The sequence below is a fragment of the Polistes dominula genome, unplaced genomic scaffold (genome assembly GCF_049000335.1).
Source record: "Polistes dominula isolate Pdom_NZ unplaced genomic scaffold, Pdom_raw_medaka contig_23, whole genome shotgun sequence".
Lineage (NCBI taxonomy): Eukaryota > Metazoa > Arthropoda > Insecta > Hymenoptera > Vespidae > Polistes > Polistes dominula.
The window spans coordinates 3,776,297-3,798,923 of NW_028300963.1; the positions used below are offsets into that span (position 1 = coordinate 3,776,297).

A 22,627-nucleotide genomic window follows, 5' to 3' on the forward strand; every position below is an offset into this window, starting at 1 on the left:
CATAGAGAATAATAATACTTTATATGGTATATAGAAAAATTTGTCTGTACATTTAAAAAATTAAAAGAAAACGTCGTAAAGGTAATATGATAAGTCGATGAAAGAAATGTACATTTTATAGGGGAGGGAGGAGAGGGATTGATATTCAATATGTCTCACTTCAACCGATTCGTTTTTAACGCCTAAGGTTTCTTTAGTGTTTCTAAGAGGATCATTGGATTACAATAAATTTTATCGTAACTACAAGTCCATCTACCATCACGTCTCTAAAATGTTAATCGAATTTCGATTGTATAGCAAACATGTGTTGAAACGAAATCAAAATTCATAATATAATAAAATGAAAAATAAAAATAAAAAAATAAAAAAGGGCATTTAAACGTACGAGAGTTTCTTCAATCACAAAAGAGATTTTTTTCGAACGAGCAAAAAGAAAAAAGGAAAAGAGCTCTTATCTCAAGGGCATGCCTGGTGATTTTTTTATCAACGTCACGAACGAACGTTATCGATTCAACCAAGACCGCACATTTCCTTTGTCTCTCACGGATTAGTCGTAAATCCATGTTTAGTTGTATGGTTAAGGGGGAAACGGGAAGGGTCATGGCGTAACAGCATGGGAAGCCTTTTACGATATGATAAAAGACGATAACCAGGAACCAAAATCAAGAACGAGTAGGGGGATGATGAGTTTTACATAGTTACAGAGACGAACGATCCTACAGTATAGTGAATATTATACCCTATACTTGTATGGGTACGTATATGCATATGTATATAACCCCCCCATAATACATGGGAGCTTTCCCTTTTCTTTTTTTTTTTTATCCTTCATGAGTTTACGGTCACTTTTACGTGCATCGATCTCCAAAGAAATTTCTCAAAGTACTTCGAGACCACGAGAATGAAAGTAAACGAATGAAACATGCACACAAAAAAAAAAAAATTAAATAAATAAAAATATAAGAAACAAAAGGAGAGTAGAAACATGAAATTCGCGAAATCGTAATGGAATTTATTGATTTTGCAAAATCATCTATAAAAAAAAAACATTAACGTTTCCACTTTCTTAAGATTACAAGACGACGATGATCTATCAAAATTTCATCGTGATCTAAGCAAAACTATTTTTTGTTCCTCTCCTCCACCCCTTCCCCTGTTTAGTTACGGGTGATCAATGAAACCGTGAAAAATCTCTCGGACCAAGGAGACTGCTGTTGGACAACGCGACGATCGAAATAGAAATTTTGTTTAAATCATTCCAATAACGTTGCCTATCTATCGATATATCGAATAGAAACGATTTTTCTTCTTTTTTTTTTTTGTCGTTCGAGACAATCGCGATGTTGAAAAGACTTTCTTTTACGTGAAGTCAAGAAAAAGCATCGTCACGATATACGACGATGACGACGACGACGACGACGACAACAACGAAGACGAGTTTGAAAATAAGCGTGAAGGTAAGAAAAAAAAAATAATTTCGATGATGAAAAGAACAATTCTTAAAGTCATAACGTCATTTCTGTTCCTTTCAATCTCGATCGACGTACTCCTTTGAGGATGAAAAGTAAAATGAATGAAGAAAAAAAAGAAAGGTGAAGTATATAAGAAAGTGATGAAAAACGAGGTGATAAATAGATTATAAGAAACACGAGATCGATTAAATTCGATCGATCGATCGATCGATAAATCGGAAATAAAACGATAAAAATGATTAGTCGAGGATGATGATTGGTTGGTTGAAAAATATGCGATTGAAATTCTTTAGAAACACAAAATCGTGGTTCGTGTTACTCGTAAAGCTACGATCGAGAGGATCCTTTGGTAAAGGAATTATCCTTGAAAATAGAAAAGGATACCAACAACGTGTGGCACGCATACACACACACACACACATATACGTGTTACCTTATACTAGAGAGAGGGGGAGGTAGGGGGAGGAAATTTATCGTGCGAGAGCATAAAATAGCGCCGGCTATTAGTACCACGGTGCAATTTTCCAGTCTCGGCTTGGCCGGTTCGTGCTTAAAATAGAACCTTTCATTTGCTGAAAAGAAGATTGCGCGTCTTACCCTGCGAACAAGAAAGAGAGAAAGAGAGAGAGAGAGAGAGAGGGTAGTGGGGGTGGGATGGAAAGGGAGATCTAACCGGCAAGGAGGCTGCCGTAGCTTTTTAATTGCGGCTTTCAAGGCAAACTAAATGCCGGCCATCGTAAGGAAAATCCACCATCACCACGTGGTTGGCTAAAAGATTACGGATCGAGCTTAAGAATTGAAAATGTTGAAGAACGAGAAAGTGGGAATGTTATAATACCGTATTTGGGATGACATTATGAAGATGACGATGACGATGATTATTAATAACAACTGTACCATACTATATACATAACTACTAAAATTAATAATATAAAATATAATAAGGATAAGAAAAATAAAATGTATATTAAGAGATAGATGATAAAGAAACATATGCACCATCTGTAGCAACTTGTTTCAATAAAACGGTCATTAAAATTCGAAGCTAGTTCATTCGGTTAATGTTAATTCCTCTGAAATGAGTTTCCGATTCGCGAACTTGTACTCATCAATCAAAAGAAGTGAAATAAATAATTCCTTTCACGAGTACGAACGGACAGGTTGGAAACTTAATGAAATGGAATATTCGTGATGGAGAAGGCTTTCCCGTTCATGACCTCTCTCTATCTCTCTCACTCTTGGCTAGATTTCGAAGAATAAAAAAAATCATTGGATAAGATGAAGGAAGGAAGGAGAGATGACCTCGTTGAGAAAGTCGTGTCGATGATTTTCCGACACATATACACACATACATATATATATATATATATAAATTGCCACGTGCGTTTTAAATGAGTAGAACTTTGAGATCTTGTTCATTTTAAATAGTATAGTAAGATCAATGCCAAGAGTTAAACTGAAATTAATCGTTCGTCTTATAAATAAAAATAAAACAAAATAAAAATAAAATCTTCAGTCTTTGGAGTCTTTGAATATCGATCGATCGAACGAATGATTACAAAGTAACAACGAGATTTATTTTGCATTTACGATTGAGACCAAAGGTACGACGACGACGACTCACCATAAACGATTCGCCAACGAGATGGCGATACCTTTTTAGGAAACCGGCATATACGAACGAAAGTCGTTACGAGTGAACGATATATCATCGGTGGCCTTGTTTTAACGAGGATATGACGGCAATTCGCTACCGTGCGGTAGGTAAATCTTACTAAAAAGTGACAAAGATCAAAAGCTACAAAATTTATAACGACATATATATATCTATATGTTATAACGAGATATTTTCTTATATGGGGGTTAATATGGAGGTTAGAGATAACAAATAAATAAGTTCATAATTTTTTTTAATAGAAAATAAAATATTAAGGAAAAAAGGGTTGACAATTTTATATATATATATATAATTGTGATTTATAGAAGAGACAAAGATTTATGATAGAAACCACGTTACGTGACACATCGTGTTAAAACATGGCACGTAAATTTTCACGCTGAATTAAGTAAGAAAATCGCAAGGTGGATCTGTTTATCAAGTTTAACGTTCGAGAGAGAAAGAAGAGAAGACACCCTCGACGACAAAAGATCCACACAACACGCGTCCGGTGTAAATATCGTTGTAAAGGCAAGTTTTCACACTGCTCCTTTGTCAATCCACTCGCGGCTACCTAATCCAACATTACGCCGACAAAGAACCCTCGCACATACCATCGTGCCATAAACCAAAGCCAGAGGAGAGTATGAAAAAGGATGATTTTAAAGCGACGAAGGCTACGCAAATACCATCGTCTATGTAATACCTAAACTATACACTTTTATTTACTTTGAACATTTTCCTCATATATTTCCTACATGATCTCTTGGCTATCATTAGAAAAACTTACACGGATAAAATACATCATTGTATTATATTATCGATCGAATTTCAAGTTGAAGAGTTCAACTGGAAAACGATTTATTGTAAAAGTTGTTAAACGCGAAAGACAAATAGAGAGAGAGAGAGAGAGAGAGAGAGAGAGAAAGAGAGAGATACTTTTTCTTTATTTTTAACTTTCTCCAAAAATATATATATATATTTCACGCACGACAGGATAAATTCATGAAATAACTGTTTGTAAAAATATCGGACGGAATATAAACTGTTGCATCGGCAGGTCGAACAAAGTAGTTCTACCTTTCTAGGCCACGATTCGCGTTGCATCACGAAACGTACAGCGACCTTTTCAATCTCGCTTCCCATTTTCACTTTTGCTCGTGCTCATGAGGATACAACAACACCATTTACGACAATACTCGTAGTAAACCTGTTCGCGATTCTTCATCCGGTACCACCAACTAATCGTATCGAGTTGAACCACAGCTATGACAGCAGGTTTCATCGATACACAATACGAACAATACGCATATGCATAATATAACAATAAAAAAATAATATTATTAAAAAAAAAAAAGATCCAACATAATTTGCGTTTCTTTCGTTATAGTATCAACAACACGTGCACTAGGGAGAAGAAAAGTGATCGAAAGGTAAAATATCAAAAGGGGTGCCGAGTACACGCGAGTTGAATGTAAACCATCGTCGTGAATTTACTCATCGATCCATGGGGACACGAAAATAAAAAAGAAAAAAAAAAACGTACCTGACTAGAAAATCAAATGAGAAAAACGAAAGATCCTTTCTCTATCCTTCTTTCTTTTACCTTCTCTTCTTCAAGTATACGTTGCGAATGTAAATTAATAAAGAACGAGAGGAATAATTGTATTTATTGAAAATGAGGACAAATTTCAGATCTATCTTCTTAACATATATTTATATATACTACACGTTATTATGTGTTCCCCGTTGGCGAAACGCGGATGCGGTCGTAGAAAAGTTCAACTCGTCCCACGTGAATAATCCACCATCAAATTTCTCTTTCTCTCTTTCTCCCACATATTAAAGTATCGTCCCAGTGTCGTATGTATGCATGTATGTATGTATGTAATAGTTGTGTATGTAACACACCCGCCTTCTCGCTAAGTAGTATCCACCGGATTGGTTTCGCTTTCTCACGGCATCTACAAGAAGAAACTCGTCGATAGGATTTTTCTTACTTCGAGAGATCGATAAGATCTCATGGTGAAAAAGAACTCCTTATAGCTCCTTAAGGAGCCTAAGGAGGAGAAGATGTTTTATTATATTCTCGATTGTAACCTACCTGATGTAATGCGCGTAAAATGTTTTTTATTTTTTTTATTTTATTTTTTTTTTTTTGAAAATTCTATATAAGTAACGAAAGAATGAAATAGAAAGCAAGATCTCAATCGTTTACAACCGATTATACTAAATGAATAATGCTAAAATCATAATCGCGTAATATTTTAGCTCAATAAATTCATTCGAATTCTTGATACACCTTTCTTCGAGTAATATACGAAACGATCGAGAGAAAAGATAAGCCTTTACATAATAATAATGTTCTACCTGTTTCTCTTTCTTTCTTGATAAATGTACTCGTATGTTTCTGGTTGGTCTTCTTTCGTACCTTTCCTTTAAAAAGTGAGTCCAATATAAACAACATGTTATATATATATATATATATGCGTGTGTGTGTGTATATATATATTTACTTTCATTACGTTAACTCTTATTTGCAATAACGATAGGACGATGGTGGTGTTGCATGCGTTAGATTTAAACGAAAGGAAGAATTTTCTTCCTTTCTATTCTACCCATTAACGAACAAAATAACTATACAATGGTGTTACGTGAACTTTTCCAAGTAGATCGGTCTAATTACGAGAAACGAAGCGCAATTACGTTCACAAAGAGACAGTGGCAACAAATGAGCTTAAATCAGTGCACGACCGAAGAAGAAGATGAAGAAGAAGATGAAGAAGAAGAGGAGTAGCAGCATAAGAAAAATAGAATAAGGAAGACCAGGAAAGAAAATTTATTAACAACGATAGTTAGATAGACCTCTCCCCTTTTTAAGTAAAGACGTAACGTGAGAACAACGATGCAAACAATACTCGAAATATCATGGCATTTCGAGTATTGCTTTTTCTATTTTTCACTTTATCGTTAAAGAATAAATTCCTATAGTATATTTCAACGTTCCTATCTACTCTAGGAGATCTATTGTTCCCGGCAGCAGCAGCATCATCTCTAAGCATTTCGAAATTCCTTCGAGAATTGAAACGAATTTTCCGACACTAAGAAAAGGGTTAATTTAGTTCAAAAGAAAGAAAGAAAAAAAGAAAGAAGAAGAAGAAGAAAGAAAAATCGTTTCTTCGAATTATCCTTTCCGGAGCTTACTTTTGCGGTGACCTTGTCTCGCAGCTGCATGACGCGCGCGCCTCGTGCCGTTTTTCCTCCTCGAGGTCGACGTTCGTCGCCCCAGAGTATGCTGGACCAAGGTGACGGTGGCTTGGGTGCCGGTGCTGGCGGTAGACCATAATGGATCGCATTCTTTTGCTTTAAAAGTATCATCCTCTTCCTTCCTCTTATTTACTTTCTCACTAGTTTGCCACTGAACTATTCTTTTATCACATACTTTAACGTAAAAAGAACAAATCGATACGAATAGGAAGAAAAGAAATAATTTTCAAAGGCAACAAAAAGCATATGAGAAAGATAATTTAAAAAGAAAGGTAAGAAAGAGGGAAAAGAAAGATAAATAGAAAACAGACTAATAGACACAAACTGAAAGAAAGAGAGAGAAAGAGAGAGAGAAAGTTGACTCCTCTCGTATTCCGCACGCGATTCACCGTCGTGCCGAGTGGCGGCGAACCGACTGAATCGGAGGATACGAAGCCAAGTGTGTAGAAGGGCTGCTACCTCCACAGCAGCGCCTCCATAGTGCACCCTCTAAAACGCGCGCGCTATGTGCATCAGTAAAGTGTGTGCGCATATATACTCTACCAACGTCGCGACGTTCCTTCTATTACTTCGAGATAACCTGGCATATACTATTACACGAAGTAATATCATCAATTTTCTTCGATTCATTGAAATTTCCATAGAAATAACCCATTGCATATATATTATTATATGTATATATATATATACATAGATGATGTATGATTCATCTAATACTCGAAACGTTGTTAATTTTAATCAACGAATAACGAGATCGTTACATAGACAGCAATACGCGCCTGTGTGCAAAGAATTACGGTATCAAGGATAGAGCAATCGCGTAGATCACTTCCATCGTGATCTTTTAATCTCCTCTTATCGGGTCCGTTTATTTTCTCGGTATATATCGTTGAAACAAGCGTTTTCACGATCGCTCTTACTCGGCTCAAACCGAGCGTGTAAGTAGAAGATATCGATATTTAAAAGACGCGGAAGCTCGCGCGCGCGTGTGTGTTACGGTCAAGCGATCGTGCGCATGATCAATCTTGATCGTTCGACTTATATTGCATTTAACCGGCAACAGCTTGCAATTAAACTCAAACCGTGACGGATAGATCGATCTATCGATCGTTTTAGATAATTTATTTATTTTTTTTTCTCCCCTTTATTTCTTCTTTTCACACAGAAAATGAAACTCGAATAAGAGTAAAATAGTCGTGCACGATCGTCCTCTTTAGAAGGTCGGTTAGTCAATGTTTTAAATCATTGAGATATATATTTCCGAAGCTTATCAATTTATCACAGGAGAGAAATCGATAACGGACCAATATCGGTAGAAACTCGATGTTTCCTCGAAACTTCCGTACAAATAGCAGAAATCAATGTGATCCGATAAGAGACATGACAAAGTAAATAACTAATTTATATACATATATATACGCACACACGCATATATGCATACAATATGCGCAAATACAAGAGATAACAATCGTCGTTATGTATTAATAGAAAGTTTAGATATTAGTAATTGATATAAGCACGATTATTCGAATAAATTTGTTGTTTATCACAAATTAACAAAAATAATGATATATTTCTTCCATGTAAATCGTATTATCATGTCTCTTTTTACAAAATGATTAAAGGAAAGAGCGATAGAGAAAAAGAGAGAGAGAGAGAGAAATATGATAGCAGCGTCCTTGACCTATGACAATAGGGCTTGTTTCGAATGTTTCCACGAATGATACTCGTCTCTTTAAAAATCGATATGGATCCTACTAGCGCGCGCGTCATTCAAAAATCTAATCTAACTAATCTCGAATAAAAGAAAACAAAATCTTCGGCACATAAATAATACAATATATCCATGGACTTTCCCTTTATCGATAGATCCTCGATACGATATACGAATATTCCTACTCGAATAGATGCACACATTTATCTTCCGAGAGACGAAGGATCTTTCAAAGTGAGTGAACAAAATTGCGGATTCGCCCACACGTATTCGCCCACGAATACGAACGATTCCTGCTTGTGGTAAAAGTGCAATGACAGGAGAGGAAGACGAACAGACGGTGAAATAAACATATATCTAACTGCTGATCAAGAGAACGTGTTTGTTAAACCATTGAAAGATTTCAAACGAAAAGAAATATCTTCCTGATCGGAATAACAAAAGAGATTGTTAAAAGGACAAAAGTAATAAAAATGAAAGTCCTAGCCCGGTATAACGACTATGCAATCGCGAATAAAGAAGATGAAATTCGTGACGTAGACGATCCCTTTGTTTACCGCCAACAGAAAATCTCTATCTCGCTTTCTCCCACCCCCTCTCAGGATGCACTCTCCGTTTCTTTCACTCTCTCTTTTCATACGTCTCCTCTACTTACATAGAGACAACAAAGCTACAGCTTCGAAAGCACTCAAGTATAATCACGCTTGTATGTTAAAACCACCAAATATGGGAAGGGAATCTATCGTTTTTATACCTTGTGCCTCCCTCTTTCTCGTTCTATCCTCTCATCTATGTCTCTCTTTTCTCCCTGCCTCTCTTTCTTCCTTTCTTTCTCCATCTCTCTTTCTTCATAACAAGGAGTATTTTTTAAGATACACATCTGATTCTCAAAACATAACATTAAAGACAATATTCTCATTAATTAACATTAGATTAAGCGCGTAAAAATTGCAAAAGGGACGCTATCGTGTTGCGTCGATATATTCGTTTGACGTACTTGAAAGAAACACAAAACTCACCGAACTCTGGGGAGAACTCGACACGCTTGGTGAACGCTGCACTGTGACCAACGCCATGATAATCCTCCTCCGTCCGCTCCTAATTTCGAGGATAACGATCACTGTCACCGTGCACTCGTTTAAAAAGGATCCCGCCGTCAGGACGACGGAAAACGTATCATTTTTCGCGCACCTTTAACAGCATCGCGCTCGCGGCGGCCATGTTCGATACAGTCTCACGTAAGGTACTTTACGCGCATGCGCCAAACGCGCGCGCATACTTCACTCGTTGCGATATCTTCTGACTTTATTGGTAAACTTCAGTGTGTATGATATCACAGCCATTTCGATTTATTTATTTGTTAAATAAAAAAAATCATATTATCATCGTTTGCTATCATATAAGAGCGCATATATGTATCGTCGCATGCTAACATTATATAAAAATAAGAAATCAAAGTTTTTATTTATTATAAAATGTTAGAAAATATTTATGATTTACGCGCGCTTTGACATAGCATCCCCTATAGATTACGTAGCAAACTAATTCCTATATGAGATTCAGATCTCGAAGGAAAAATATTCAGAATAAATTAAATCAAAATTTTAAATTTAATATATGAATGTTCAAACAAATGGTTTAACCTTAAAATAAAAGAGTCTAAATATCGTAAAGATCATAAATATGATTAATTTATTCAAAATTCTTTCACCGGGATGAACGATGATGGATCCTATATTTATTCTTATCTAAAGATCAAAATCACAAATAGAGTATTGATATCTTTAGATACGACAACACCAAGAATAGTAATCCCCATAAAAAATCTTTTAGTAGAAAAAATTCATTAATAAAAGCATTTACGATTTATAATTTAAGAAATTTTTAAATACATGGATAACATGCAATGGTTGGATCACATAACAGGTGATCCTGCTTAAAAAGGTAAAAATCATATAATCAAAACACTCAGATCTTTTCCAAATGCAGAATATAAATATTTCCGAATATATAAGCAATTATCTTAGTATCTCTAAAGTTTATTTTCATAAGATTGTGTAATTTTGTTATCTTAGGAGTGCTCTAATGATATTTGTACCCTAGTATTATTATTATACATTATTGCATTCAGATCTCGTTGCAAATCGATATATCGAAAGTCGACATTTACAGTAAAACCGGTGTAAGGCGCATTTATCGTGTGTCTACTTTATCAATACGAAAACATATAATAAATATTAGAATTTTGTAAGAAAATATTCTTGTTAAATATATTCAGAATTTATATTACACTGTTAAAAAATGTCTAAGATATTTACTCCGACGAATCAAATAAGGTTAACAAATGTTGCGATTGTACGAATGAAGAAAACTGGTAAAAGATTTGAAATAGCTTGTTATAAAAATAAAGTCATTTCATGGAGAAACAAATTGTAAGATATTAATCTTTACAAAATCGCAATGGTTTAAAAAGTTATTTTAACGTTAATTCGTGTTAGCGCGAACTTAACCTATAAATTTCATAATAACAACATATTATTACAGAGAAAATGATATAGATGAAGTACTTCAAACGCACACAGTTTTCGCAAATGTGTCTAAAGGTCAGGTAGCCAAAAAGGAAGACCTTTTAAAATCATTTGGTACAGAAGATCATACAGAAATTTGCAAAGAAATTCTTGCTAAAGGTGAATTACAAGTTTCTGATAAAGAAAGGCATTTAGCTATAGATTCTATGTTCAAGGATATTGCCACAACTGTTGCTGAGAAATGTATAAATCCAGAAACAACAAGACCTTATCCAATATCTATGATAGAAAAGGCTATGAAAGATATACATTTTTCAGTTAAACCTAATAGAAATGCAAAACAGCAAGCTTTAGATATTATTCCACAACTTAAAACTGTAATGCCATTAGAACGAGCACAAATGAGACTAAAAATAACAATATCTGGCAGAGAGGCAAAGAAATTAAGAGAAAAACTATTAAAAACAGTAAAAAAGATAGAAAGTGAAAATTGGGACAGTGGAACATTAGATTTAGTCTGCCTAATAGATCCTGGTCAATTTAAAGAAATAGATGAACTAATAAGTTCTGAAACTAAACGTACTGGATTATTAGAAGTTCTTAACTTAAAAGAAATTGCAGAAGGAGATGAAATTTTAGAGTGAAGTATCAAAAAAATATATTAAAGATACGTTTAATTGTATTCAATTCATCTTGTTTTAAGTTTCTAGAAAATAGTGCACAGAAATGTTACATCTTATGTTGTACAAGAGTTCTGGTGCTATCATAATTCGTAGAACTTTTTACGTATTTATTATATTTTTTAGTTAATAAAATTATTTACAATTACATATACAAATAATTTTTCTTAATTAATCTAAATATTTATTTAGAGAAACATAGATATTCTATATATTTACATGCAAAATTATTGGGATTTTTCATTCTGTTTTAATAAATATTTTATGTAATTCAAGAGACATACAAGATAAATTATTAAATAAAAAAATTCAATACTATGTACAATTCCTATTTCATTATTGGACTCATTTATTACGTAGTACAAATTGCACAAATACTTTTTCAAAAATCTTACTCTCTTTTGGGGATTATAACTGTAAAATTACCCAAATTAATGCAATATCCTTATACAAGGATTCCCCCATTTATATTGCTTAAATTCACAATTTCTATAAAAATGCTTGAATAATTTTATAACAAATGATAAACTCTTCTTTGGAATAGTTTCAGTATGTTCTAATTTATGTAAATAAGTATATTTTTCAACATACTACAACAAATGCATCTACAATATATTAATTATTAAGTATAAAGAACATACATCTTCTATATTTATAAGATGCTTAACGAATTGATTGTTAATACATAATGCATGACATTGATACTATCACTTACATTTGTGCAGATAGTTTCGATATCTATCTATCTGTAATATAAGATATCAGCGCGCTGTCTCTACTTATATTTATACAGGTCAGTTCCTCATTTTTCTTCTTGTACTTCTGCTCGAGGAATATATATGTTTTCTGTACGTTGATCACATTTTGCAGCAATACGTGATACGGTTAAAAGAAAATCTGATAATCTATTTAAATATGTTTGTGCCTCTTTGTCTAAAGCACCATTGCGCACCAAAGATGTTATACTTCTCTCTGCTCGTCTACATACATTTCGTGCTACATGAAGAGAAGCACAAGCCTTTCCACCACCCTGATATAACAAAGATAAGATAATCCATTTAAAATACATTTCCTACTAGATTTATATTTAAAAATGTCTAGATAATAATATATATGTATATATATAAATATATATTACAGGAATAATATAGTCTTCAGGTGGGGGCAATTGATTTGCATATTCTAAAATCCATTCTTCAAGATCTTTAGTATGTTTACTTTCAAATATTTTGGTTTTCCCTGGTATTGATTTGGATATAGCATGATTCAAATCAAATAATATCATTTGCACACGTTTAAGTTTATCCACATAAGGATGTTCAACTTTACCATCGCATGCAAATTCTCTTGCTAATCCAATATAAGAAGACAATTCATCTGTCGCTCCGAGAGCATTGAAAATCATATCATCTTTTGGCTTTGTATCTCCTGCATCCGTAACAGTTAATCCAGAATCTCCATCGCGTGAAAAAACAGCTACCTCAGCTATATTTGATGGTGTGCTACCACTGTAATATAAAATCATATATACACTATACATTTGCAAATATAATTATTTACATCTAATAAAATATTACATATTGTATGTTGCATTTAAATCAGATTAAACGAAATTTTGAGGTTATAATACTATGAAACACTCACCTATTTCTTAAAGAATTTTGTAAACTACTTTTATATATATAAATTGATTTTCTCCATGCACTTCTAGCCAAGTCCATTTTTCAAGTATAATACTCTAATGAATGGAAAATATTATATTTGATTTAGAATTTGTAATAAACTTTTTTTCCTTTAAAAATCATTAACGCCGCCGGCATAGAGCTTGTAAATTTAGACGATCACTGAATTCGTGGGCGCCATAGCTAAACGTTATGAAACGACTGAAAACATAAAGAGAAAGATGCGATTTCTAGAGAAAATATTTCTTTTTTTTTTCTAAATATAACTCGCGCGTACAAAATTAAAAATAAATTATTATGTTCATTCTATATTTTCTAATGCCGAGTATTAGTTTCTTATTCACTATCCAAAATCTGTAGCTATACGCGAAGTGTATATAAGCAGTAAAATACTTTATGTATAAACATTGCTAAAATCTATTGAATGTTATTACAAATAAATATTACTAAAGAATACAATAATGTTATATTGTAAAGAATGTAAAGAGAATTTTGGATAATAATTTTTTTAAGAAATTACTTTTACTATATATAAGTTTTTCTTATTTTCAAAGATATATATAAGATGTTTCAAAAATCACTTTGCTGAACTAAAAAAACTATAAATTTCATTTTGGTAGATATTTATAATGGTGATTCATCATGGACTTATATTTTTTTAACATGATTGTGATTTATATTTTAAAAACAAAAATCTTAATATTAGTTTATTAATATTACTATAACATTTTGTTTTGTTTTTCTTTTTTCAGTAATGTGACTTTTGTGAAATCCTGTATATGTCAGAATAAAACATTTACAGATGGCGATATATGCTTCACGATCAGCTGTAATTCAAGTCTTACTACAAAAGAAATGCATCTAGCTAAATATTCGTATTGATATCTATGATCACGAATTCAATCTATTATTAACTCGTGATAACACAAAATATTACAGATGACAATAATTACGTTTACATTTATGTTAATTTTACAATTTGTGAGATACGCGTAAACATATATATATATATAGAAATTATTTCATTATTTAAATGAGAAAAGAAAATATATATTTTACGTGATGTATAACCGTAGGTGCGTTCAAATTTAAAAGATTTCATCAATAAAACGTATGTAAGTAAAAATTTCATGAATTAAATTGATTCATTATAACTAATTTAGAATATATAAACTTCTGTACAAGAAGAGGATAATTAAAGGTATCCATGATAAAACTGATAAATATTGGATGAAGACAAATCTAGCTGACAAAACCTTTCAATCGTGTCTTTCTAAATACTCAAATATCTTAAAAAATTAAACAGAATAATTGTTTTGTGACATATTTATTTACAATATTATATCTGTATTTTTACACCTGACATGAAACAATCTTGTTTGCGATGACAACAATAAAGTGATTACTTTAAATAACTATATAGATTACCTATATAGATTTGTAATTGTTTGAAAAATATTATAATTAATCTTCATTTAAAGATGGACTTAGATCCTGCAGAAATGGCGAATGAAATAAAAGAAAAAGTAATATTACATTGGAACTGTCGAGGTCTTACAGAGTTACCAGAAATCATACGAAAATATGGCAGCCACATACAAGAAATATATTTGAAGTGGAATAAATTAACGACTTTACCACCATGGATAATAGAATTATTTAATGTTACTAATTTATATATCTACGGTAATCTCATTAAAGAACTTCCTGTAGAACTTGGCAATATGTCTCAACTGACTGTACTAGATTTGAGTGCAAACAAGTTAGAAGAAATACCATCTTCTATTGGTAATTTAATAAATATAGAATCATTGTTATTTAATAATAATTACATTAAAAAATTACCAATGGGTAAGTATATGTTTAAAGGACATTTAATAACTATAAGCTCATTATTTATTTTCTTATAATACAAAAAGCATTGACCTCAATTTACAAAACAGAAATGAGCCAGCTTCGTAATCTGGAAGTATTATCTCTTTCTGGAAATGAATTTGTAGCATTACCAGAATGGCTTGGTTCTTTACCAAAGCTCAAAGAATTAAATGCAGATAACAATTATTTAAAAGAACTACCTAATAGATTGACATTGGCTCCTAAAATGTCAGTGATATCAGTGTGTTCAAACAGGTTACTATATTCTATAATATCACGCACACATGCACATAGAGATATAAGAAATGACATGCATTCAAATTTGTAATATATTCAATCATATTATCATTTGTGTAATTTATATAATATTTTATACAGGTTAAAATATTTACCATTAAATGGTTTCTTGTCATCTCCTTGCATAAGATTTGATGCAAATGAATATTTAAATTATTTGTCTTATCCTGTCCTCATCCAATTGGCTTATCAAATTCATACATCAATTACTGGTGATTCAGTGAATATCCTAGGCTATAAGTAGGCTATATATATATTAAATTATATAAATTATTTATATTAATAAGTTTTTTTCTGCTTATTTTAAATGTAAAGCTTGTTTATTACAGATGTTTCAAATTGAAATGTGCTAATGATCAATCGTTGAGTACAAATATCAAATTAAATATTAAAATAGATACATCGTGCAATAAAAATATAGTGATTGAATTACCAAGGCAAATTTTAAGGATTCATAATGTTAATGAAAATAAAACTGTCTCTTTGTGGGAACTTGCCCTGAGAAAAGTTTACAGACTAAAGTATGCAATACATTGTTGATTTTTACAGTAATATTTATATACAATTAATTAAAAACGAAACTATAGATGAATCTATAACATTTTATTTTAGGTATAAGCATATACTTAATATTTCTACATCTCCTATAAACGTTAAAGTTGTTTATAAAAAAAATACTAAAAGAAATTTAGATTTTCTAATGTCCTCTGTAAACTGTGCTTCATATAATTTATTGATAAATGGACCCGCCACTATTTGTGTAAATTCTCATTGTCAACAACCAATTTTCACAGAAGCTTGGATTATTGTTGGCATCACTCATCATATATATTCGATTCCAACTATTGTTTTATGTTGTTCAAGAAGGTAATATAATGTTTAAAAGTTTTTATATATCATCATAGAATTATATTCACATTTACTTTTTTCAGCTGTGCTTTCAAATTTATGACTAATTCAAACATGATGCTAACTTTTCATTGGTATTGCATAGATTGATAATATTTTTGTAAATAACTAGTAAATTATTCGTTGTTGTGTATATACATTGTTATGAAAATAAAAAGAGATTATGTTCTTAATCTTTTTTCTTTTTATGTTTTTGTTTATAATTTAATGTAATTTGATACTAGATATATTTGTCAGTCTCAATACTCATATTTTCTTAATTGCAACATAATACGTATCATCAAACATTAAAACAAATGTTTATACATAAGTGAAAAATAAACAGAATTTCCTTAAAATTAACAAAACAAGCTTACCTATGATAAGAGTAGAAGTTCCACAACGTCAGAAGTTTTTCACTAAAGCACATATTTAACTATTAAAATCTTAAGAAATAAGAAAGTCTAATGCTCTATCTCTATCAATATCACACTTCAATAATGCCATAGATGCTTGATCTTCTGGAAATCCTAAATCCTTTAATGTGCATAAATTTTTATAATATATTTTTGCTTTATTTGGATCATAATGTGTTAATGTAAGTGCTTTCTCTGCATCCTCTCCAGACATACCAGTCTCTTCTAAAGACTGAATAGCTAGAAGATATTCTACAACTTTTTTATTGTCTTCACCACCGAGGTCACATATAGCACGTGCTGCTCGTGATAAAGGAAATCCCATATCACTTAGATGTTGAGCTAGTTTCTGATCTTCTCCTTTTAAATTTGAAAGAGGATTTGTATGATTTGAACTATTCGATACTAATAAATGTTCGTGTTTGTGTTTGTTGTACGAATCAGCATCTGGACTCTCCAAATCAGGCCAAGGTTTCCAATTCTATTATAAATGATATAAATAATGTAATAATTTATACTTGAATAATTGTTTACTTAATATTTGAAATTTCGCAATACAATTTACCTCCATCGGAGGCCGTTCCAATTCCCTTTGAAGTTCTTGTACAATTGCTGATACACTGCGATGCTTAACATTAATATTTTGGTCAGTGTCTTCATCGCCATGCGCACTAATATTTAGATTTTCTTCTTTTTCTTCCTCACAAACCACAGATTGTTCTTCGATAGTTAATTCGTTTATTATATTTTCTAACTTGGTAGATGGTATCCATTGCGATGTAGGTTGCAATACCTACAGGCATAAACAGGCACTGTAAATGTAAAGTGCTAATTACAAGAAACATATTGCATACAACTAGAATGATTAAATATTATTTTGTAAGCAACATCTAGTCTTTCAATACAAACAAATGTTACCAACCTGTGCAAGTTCTTCCATATCGTTAATAGTTTTTAATTCCATATTATCAAAAGGACTGCTTGTGTCATTATCAAAATCTGCATAGTTAAGTCCATTAGATTGTACATGATTTTGCAAATCATTTGCTGGCGGAGACAAGGGTTGTGGAGTAAGTATTGTTGTTTCTGGCGGTGGAATAACTTTGACAGGTGGCTGTTTTATTCCTTCTGTCGGAAGAGGTGGAGGTGATGGCGGAGATTCCTCCTTTTCTCTTTTCTTTTTTTCTTCTAATCGAGCTGTACGTGCTTTGATATTTGCTTCTCTGGCTTTACGCCATTCTGCCATCTTCAAAAATATAATATATATTATTTCATAAATCTTTCAAATAAAAGCTAAATTGAAAATTGAAAAATGATATTGTAAAGGTTTATAAATAAAATAAGAATTGTACCTTTTCAAGGACGGATTTTTCTAAGCTGAAATTATATACTAATTTAGATATATCTGGTAATTTATTATTGTACACTGCTGGCAAAGCAACTTTTCGTGGTGGCTTGTATGCTTCCACGATTTTAACATGAACTCCATCCATGTAGGAAGCAACAGAATCACACTGTGCCGAAATTGAGGAGCGAGCCATATCACCGATTAAAATATAAAACAATAGTGTTGACAATCATTGACAATTTTACTTTATTATGTATTTATATCGATGATCAAATATTTTTTCTTATGCGTAGCATTATAACCTAAAAAAATATCATGATAAATAATTTATCTGCGTATATTTTGTTACATTTGAAATTCTTTTAAGACCTCTAATAAACAATAAATTTTACAATTGAACATATAAACTGGGCTTTATTATAAAATAATTCGTATTAAAAATTGATAATATTTCTATCAACTTGACAGCTCATCACTTTAATACTATCATCTTCTGTTTGTTTGCAACTGCGCTCAGGTTCGACTTCGATCATATGAATCACACACATAATACGAAAAAGAAACTTTGGTTATGTATGGCGCTCTCTAGATTATATATATATATAATAATATATTTTTTTTTTTTCAATAAATTTCTGGGAAATAAAAAAAGATATTAATGAATTGATATGTTTTCAAATAATATTTAAATAATTTTTTAATATCATATAAGAAAAATAATGTTGATTGTTTGATAAAAAAAAAATGTCTCTATTATTATAGTTACATTAGAGTAATATCATTTTTAACCCTTATCGGTCGCTAAGGTCGCACTTGATGACTAAAAAAAAAAAAGAAAAAGAAAAAAAAGGTCATCAACTTTGAAAAAGTTGGAACTTGGACACTTTTTCCAACTTTTTCAAAATTTTGTCCGAGATTTGTCGGATTTCAAATTTTCCCGGGGCGTACGATAATTTTGCGCCCCTGTGTCGATCAAACGAACTAAAGTCTCTGGGATCACTGGCAACCTCATTCATTACAGTGTTATAAACTGCTAAAGTACTTGTTTCGATTTATTAATTAATTCGCAATACGTTATAATTAATAAGAAGTTACAAAGTTTTAAAAGTATAATAATTTTTCCTACGAGATAAATGTTTTAAACAGTATTGTTAGTTTATAATTCATAATTGTTAATAAAAGAAAATGTGTACATAAAATAACCGTAATAAGTTAAATTCGTGATAGTTGGTAGTACATTTGAAAATTATCAGCTTTGATTATGTACTTATAGTTTATTCTGTGTAAAAGATTTAAAAGAATTATTCAAAAAAAATGGCGAATAAAAAGAGTAATAAACTTTCTGATAAACTAAATGATATTTTTTATAATGTTCAATTTAATAGGACTTCTCATAAACGTTATATAAAGCAATTAACGAGTATCAAAGAAGAAGTAAGTGACAGTTATTTTCTTTTTATATATATAACTTTATTTAATATCGCATCAACCAATGGGGATTATTAGCGACATGATAACAATTGTTCCTCATATTAAAAATAACCTCTAATATTATTATTATTATTATTATTATTATACGAATAAAATAAACATAATTTGTTTTTTTCTTTATTTCAGTACGATGAAGAGCTGTTCCTAAATGAATTTATTAGCTGCTTGAAAGTACCTCTTGCTACAGATAAAACTCATCCTTCGATTGATAATACTCTAGAATTTGCCGCTAAATTTGCTGTTAGTTCTTATCCATTTGATAAGGATTCATGCGAAAGCATGCCTCCATTTTTAGAAAATTTATTTACATTTACATTGGAGCATCTCAATGCCAAGCATTCTTACATTAGATTTCATCTATGCCATTTTTTAAATATGTTATTAAATTCGATGGGCGAACACGCCTTTCTAGATGATACACTTTGCGATAAAATAATTGTTAATATGATGGACCGGTTGCTGGATGTATCGCACAAAGTTAGAGCACAAGCTATTTTTGCTTTGCATAGGCTCCAAGATCCATTAGATGAAAATTGTCCTGTTATAAAAGTGTACATTTTTCATTTAACCAAGGATCCTAACGTGCATGTTCGTAAAGCAGTATTACGGAGTATGGCTAAAAATCAGAAAACGTTATATGCTGCTTTAAGTAGAATTAGAGATGTCAACTATATAGTAAGAAAAATGGCTTATGATTTTATCAGTAAAGTAACTATTAGATCTTTGAAGATCAAACAAAGGAATCAATTGTTGAACGAAGGACTTAAAGATAGATCCGACGTTGTTAGAGAATATGTTAAAACTGTATTATTACCTACATGGTTGCGTTATTTCAATGGAGAATATAAAGATCTGATTAAAGCAATAGATGCAGAAATTGGAACTGATGTATCTATTTTAGCACTTAATATACTCTTTAAGTAAGTATTTAATTATACAATTATACAATTTAATTTGAAGTTAATTATTAATGAATTATACTATATTTGTGTGTTTTTACAGAAATGCAGCACCGGATCAATTAATCGTTCAAGTACCAATCGATGAAACTACTAAACTTATACCAGTCGAAAAGTTGTCAAGCGAGAATTCCTTATATTGGAGATGCGTTGCTAAACATTTTCATACTATATCTTGTTTCGATCTTTTGGAAAGAATTTTACCTGAATTATCCAATTTTTGCAAATATATTAATGATTTTCTAACCATGATGTCTTCTAAATCGTTTGAACAATGGGAGAAACGAACACACCAATTTATTCTTCTTCAACTTTTTGAGATTATTAAATTTTTTGATTTATCGGATGAAGCAGGAAGAAATAATTTAAGAGAATTAATATTAAATGTCCTACTGACAAACCATTGCTCTGAAAAAATAATTGAATGCGTTGTTAAGTATTTCGAGAATGTGGTACCTGATGTGAATCAAAGAATTGATCTTTTAGCAAATACAATTCAAACACTCAGAATGCCAATGAAAGATTCTATGGAAATTGTACCAGAAATATCTGCCAAAGAAAAACATCAAAATGATATGGAAGTATGTACTTACTACAGCTCCATCAGATCTTTAAATTTAGTTTACTTTGTTATCATGATATTGAATTTTGTTGATTTATTCAGAGAGCCAGATTACGAGTACAAATCTTAGACCTTCAAGAAGAAGAATATACAGCTATTCAAAATAAAGAATATTTGAAAGCTGAGCAAATCAATGAACAACGAAATAAAATAGATCAAGTTTTAATGAAAATGAGTGAGACACCAAAACCTTGTATTACGATCAATGACTGTGTTATCGAAAAGGAAAAAAACGATTCCGAAACGATGATCAAATGTCTCAGCATCATGTGCTCTATGATGAGAGCTAAATCGATCAAAACTTTAGTTACTACTCTTAGATGCCTTCTGAATGTAGCCATTTCAAGTTTGGATGTAAGTTATATTTCATTTGATATATTATTCTCAATACATATTTGATTATTTTTTTGTAATAATATATTTATATTTAGCATCCAAACGATAGGGTCCATGTATTAGCATTGGATGCTTTGGGAATTTTTTGCATATTAGATAAGGAATTAGCTAGAAAACATATCTTTACATTTTTATTACAATTTTCATTGGAACAAGAAAAACAGGACATTTGGGTTATCACTTTAAAAGCTCTTTTTGATCTTCTCACATGCTACGGAGTTGACTTTTTTGATATAAAAAAAGTTAATAACGATGATAGTGTTAATCAATCAAATAAACGTAATAAAAATATTAAGTTATTTGGTCGAAAAGAAGAAGAAGAAGATGGAGAACTTACTGATTGTACCAGTCAGTCTATTAATCAAATACAAAATCCTGATATAATGAAAATTTTAATCGGATTATTGGATAACGCGGTAAGAATTATTTAATATTTCATGTATAATATATTTATTTTCCTATAATGTGAAATGTAATGAATTCTTGTTAATAATCGTTACAGAATCCAGATTTAAGAAATGTCGCTACGGAGGGATTCTGTAAATTAATTATAAATTTACGGATAAGCAATTGCTCCTTTTTGTTGTCGCGTATAATAGTAATGTATTTTAATCCAGCTAACTCCGATGACGCTTATCTCTGTCAATGCATAAGCGGCTTTTTCGAACTATTTTTAAAGAAGGTACCTACAAATCAAGAACTGCTGGAAGAAGCATTCTTCCCGACATTAAAAATCATTTCCAACGCGCCCGATATTAGTCCTCTTCAAGAAATAAATCTTTACGAAGTAGCTGTGTTTATTTTGAAATTAACCAGTATTAGAGGTGACAGATCCAACATGAATACATATTGTGTACATAATAATTTGGCATTTGCTATACTTGCTGAAATTCTTAATTTGGATAGTAAAATTAACAAGGATGTCCTCATTAAGTGCTTAAAGCACTTAGATATACAAATAGATGACAAATTATCACAGAAAAATTTAAAAGATGGTATCGAGAAAGTTTTATTGTTGGTAAGCGATTTTCTTCATTTTTTCAAACAAAATGTCATTTATTGTAATTTCTTGTCCATTGGATTTTATTTATATGTTATTTTAGGTAAAGAAATTCGACAAGCGATTGATAAGTTACGTAGAGAGGTTTAAGAACAAATTTTACCCGAATAATTCTGTCGTAGAACCGCAAATGGAGGAAACAGAAACTGATGATTCAGATACAGAAGAGTGAATGAAATTATTTGTAGAAATATTTAATAAGTTTTTTTACTTTTTATATATAATAAAAATGACTGTATTATCTCATAATATACAAAATTTGTAAATATTCTTAT

The 22,627-nt window shown here is 31.3% G+C and overlaps 6 protein-coding genes across 15 annotated transcripts in view; 3 read left to right on the forward strand and 3 right to left on the reverse strand.

The window, feature by feature from the left end:
- ssh (Protein phosphatase Slingshot) overlaps positions 1-9,352 on the reverse strand; it is an 80,918-nt gene extending 71,566 nt beyond the window's left edge. The window contains exons 1-2 of one of the 5 annotated variants that reach the window (XM_015319620.2): positions 9,130-9,347; positions 6,334-6,570 (exon numbers count right to left, since the gene is read on the reverse strand). In XM_015319620.2, coding sequence (XP_015175106.2) covers positions 6,334-6,507 — 174 coding nt within the window. In that variant the 5' untranslated portion in view covers positions 6,508-6,570; positions 9,130-9,347. Of the gene's footprint in view, positions 1-6,333; positions 6,829-9,129 lie in introns of those variants that run through there. The other 4 variants (XM_015319622.2, XM_089172775.1, XM_015319621.2 and 1 more) reach the window with 4 other exon arrangements.
- An 895-nt stretch (positions 9,353-10,247) lies between these two features.
- On the forward strand, positions 10,248-11,466 carry Sbds (SBDS ribosome maturation factor). Its single transcript, XM_015319634.2, has 2 exons — positions 10,248-10,542; positions 10,655-11,466. Exons 1-2 carry the CDS (start codon positions 10,412-10,414, stop codon positions 11,280-11,282), a joined length of 759 nt encoding a protein of 252 aa, XP_015175120.1. The 5' UTR covers positions 10,248-10,411; the 3' UTR covers positions 11,283-11,466.
- Positions 11,467-11,878: 412 nt separating this feature from the next.
- LOC107065704 (corrinoid adenosyltransferase MMAB) lies at positions 11,879-13,104 on the reverse strand. Its single transcript, XM_015319635.2, has 3 exons — positions 12,963-13,104; positions 12,457-12,826; positions 11,879-12,348 (listed from the first exon to the last, which is right to left on the reverse strand). The coding sequence occupies exons 1-3, from the start codon at positions 13,037-13,039 to the stop codon at positions 12,121-12,123; spliced, it is 675 nt and encodes a 224-aa protein (XP_015175121.1). The 5' UTR covers positions 13,040-13,104; the 3' UTR covers positions 11,879-12,120.
- Positions 12,985-18,353, reverse strand: LOC107065701 (uncharacterized). 6 transcript variants are annotated; one of them, XR_016176648.1, is made up of 6 exons: positions 17,829-18,345; positions 17,399-17,722; positions 17,042-17,269; positions 16,438-16,957; positions 15,268-15,417; positions 12,985-13,201 (listed from the first exon to the last, which is right to left on the reverse strand). XR_016176648.1 is itself a non-coding variant. In XM_015319633.2 (4 exons), exons 1-4 carry the CDS (start codon positions 18,015-18,017, stop codon positions 16,508-16,510), a joined length of 1,191 nt encoding a protein of 396 aa, XP_015175119.1. In that variant the 5' UTR covers positions 18,018-18,345; the 3' UTR covers positions 15,966-16,507. The 6 variants fall into 6 exon arrangements, 1 of the variants encoding a protein (XP_015175119.1); XR_016176646.1 differs by lacking the exon at positions 12,985-13,201 and having other exon boundaries at positions 15,281-15,417; positions 17,829-18,126; positions 18,217-18,353; XR_016176647.1 differs by lacking the exon at positions 12,985-13,201 and having other exon boundaries at positions 15,281-15,417; positions 17,829-18,126; positions 18,194-18,345.
- LOC107065700 (uncharacterized) lies at positions 13,680-16,254 on the forward strand. The gene is given in 6 exon segments (XM_089172777.1): positions 13,680-14,865; positions 14,868-15,130; positions 15,254-15,412; positions 15,502-15,693; positions 15,785-16,039; positions 16,105-16,254. Coding segments are annotated over 6 exon segments (1,320 nt in total). The 5' UTR covers positions 13,680-14,481; the 3' UTR covers positions 16,172-16,254.
- A 475-nt stretch (positions 18,354-18,828) lies between the features above and the next one.
- On the forward strand, positions 18,829-22,610 carry Cap-G (Chromosome associated protein G). The gene is made up of 7 exons (XM_015319740.2): positions 18,829-19,258; positions 19,442-20,235; positions 20,318-20,855; positions 20,939-21,250; positions 21,328-21,708; positions 21,795-22,310; positions 22,396-22,610. Exons 1-7 carry the CDS (start codon positions 19,139-19,141, stop codon positions 22,522-22,524), a joined length of 2,790 nt encoding a protein of 929 aa, XP_015175226.2. The 5' UTR covers positions 18,829-19,138; the 3' UTR covers positions 22,525-22,610.
- Positions 22,611-22,627: the final 17 nt, after the last annotated feature.

What these genes read in the sequence shown, in the direction of transcription:
- LOC107065704 (XM_015319635.2), bottom strand. Translation starts at nt 13,039, where the DNA reads ATGGACTTGGCTAGAAGTGCATGGAGAAAATCAATTTATATATATAAA. An exon ending in CAAAATTCTTTAAGAAATAG is followed by an intron (nt 12,827 to 12,962) that starts GTGAGTGTTTCA and finishes TTTATATTACAG; the next exon opens with TGGTAGCACACCATCAAATA. An exon ending in CTGAAGACTATATTATTCCT is followed by an intron (nt 12,349 to 12,456) that starts GTAATATATATT and finishes TTGTTATATCAG; the next exon opens with GGTGGTGGAAAGGCTTGTGC.
- Cap-G (XM_015319740.2), top strand. Translation starts at nt 19,139, where the DNA reads ATGGCGAATAAAAAGAGTAATAAACTTTCTGATAAACTAAATGATATT. An exon ending in TAACGAGTATCAAAGAAGAA is followed by an intron (nt 19,259 to 19,441) that starts GTAAGTGACAGT and finishes TCTTTATTTCAG; the next exon opens with TACGATGAAGAGCTGTTCCT. An exon ending in AACATCAAAATGATATGGAA is followed by an intron (nt 20,856 to 20,938) that starts GTATGTACTTAC and finishes TGATTTATTCAG; the next exon opens with AGAGCCAGATTACGAGTACA.
- Sbds (XM_015319634.2), top strand. Translation starts at nt 10,412, where the DNA reads ATGTCTAAGATATTTACTCCGACGAATCAAATAAGGTTAACAAATGTT. An exon ending in ATTTCATGGAGAAACAAATT is followed by an intron (nt 10,543 to 10,654) that starts GTAAGATATTAA and finishes ATATTATTACAG; the next exon opens with AGAAAATGATATAGATGAAG.
- LOC107065701 (XM_015319633.2), bottom strand. Translation starts at nt 18,017, where the DNA reads ATGGCTCGCTCCTCAATTTCGGCACAGTGTGATTCTGTTGCTTCCTAC. An exon ending in AAAAATCCGTCCTTGAAAAG is followed by an intron (nt 17,723 to 17,828) that starts GTACAATTCTTA and finishes ATATTTTTGAAG; the next exon opens with ATGGCAGAATGGCGTAAAGC. An exon ending in ATATGGAAGAACTTGCACAG is followed by an intron (nt 17,270 to 17,398) that starts GTTGGTAACATT and finishes TTATGCCTGTAG; the next exon opens with GTATTGCAACCTACATCGCA.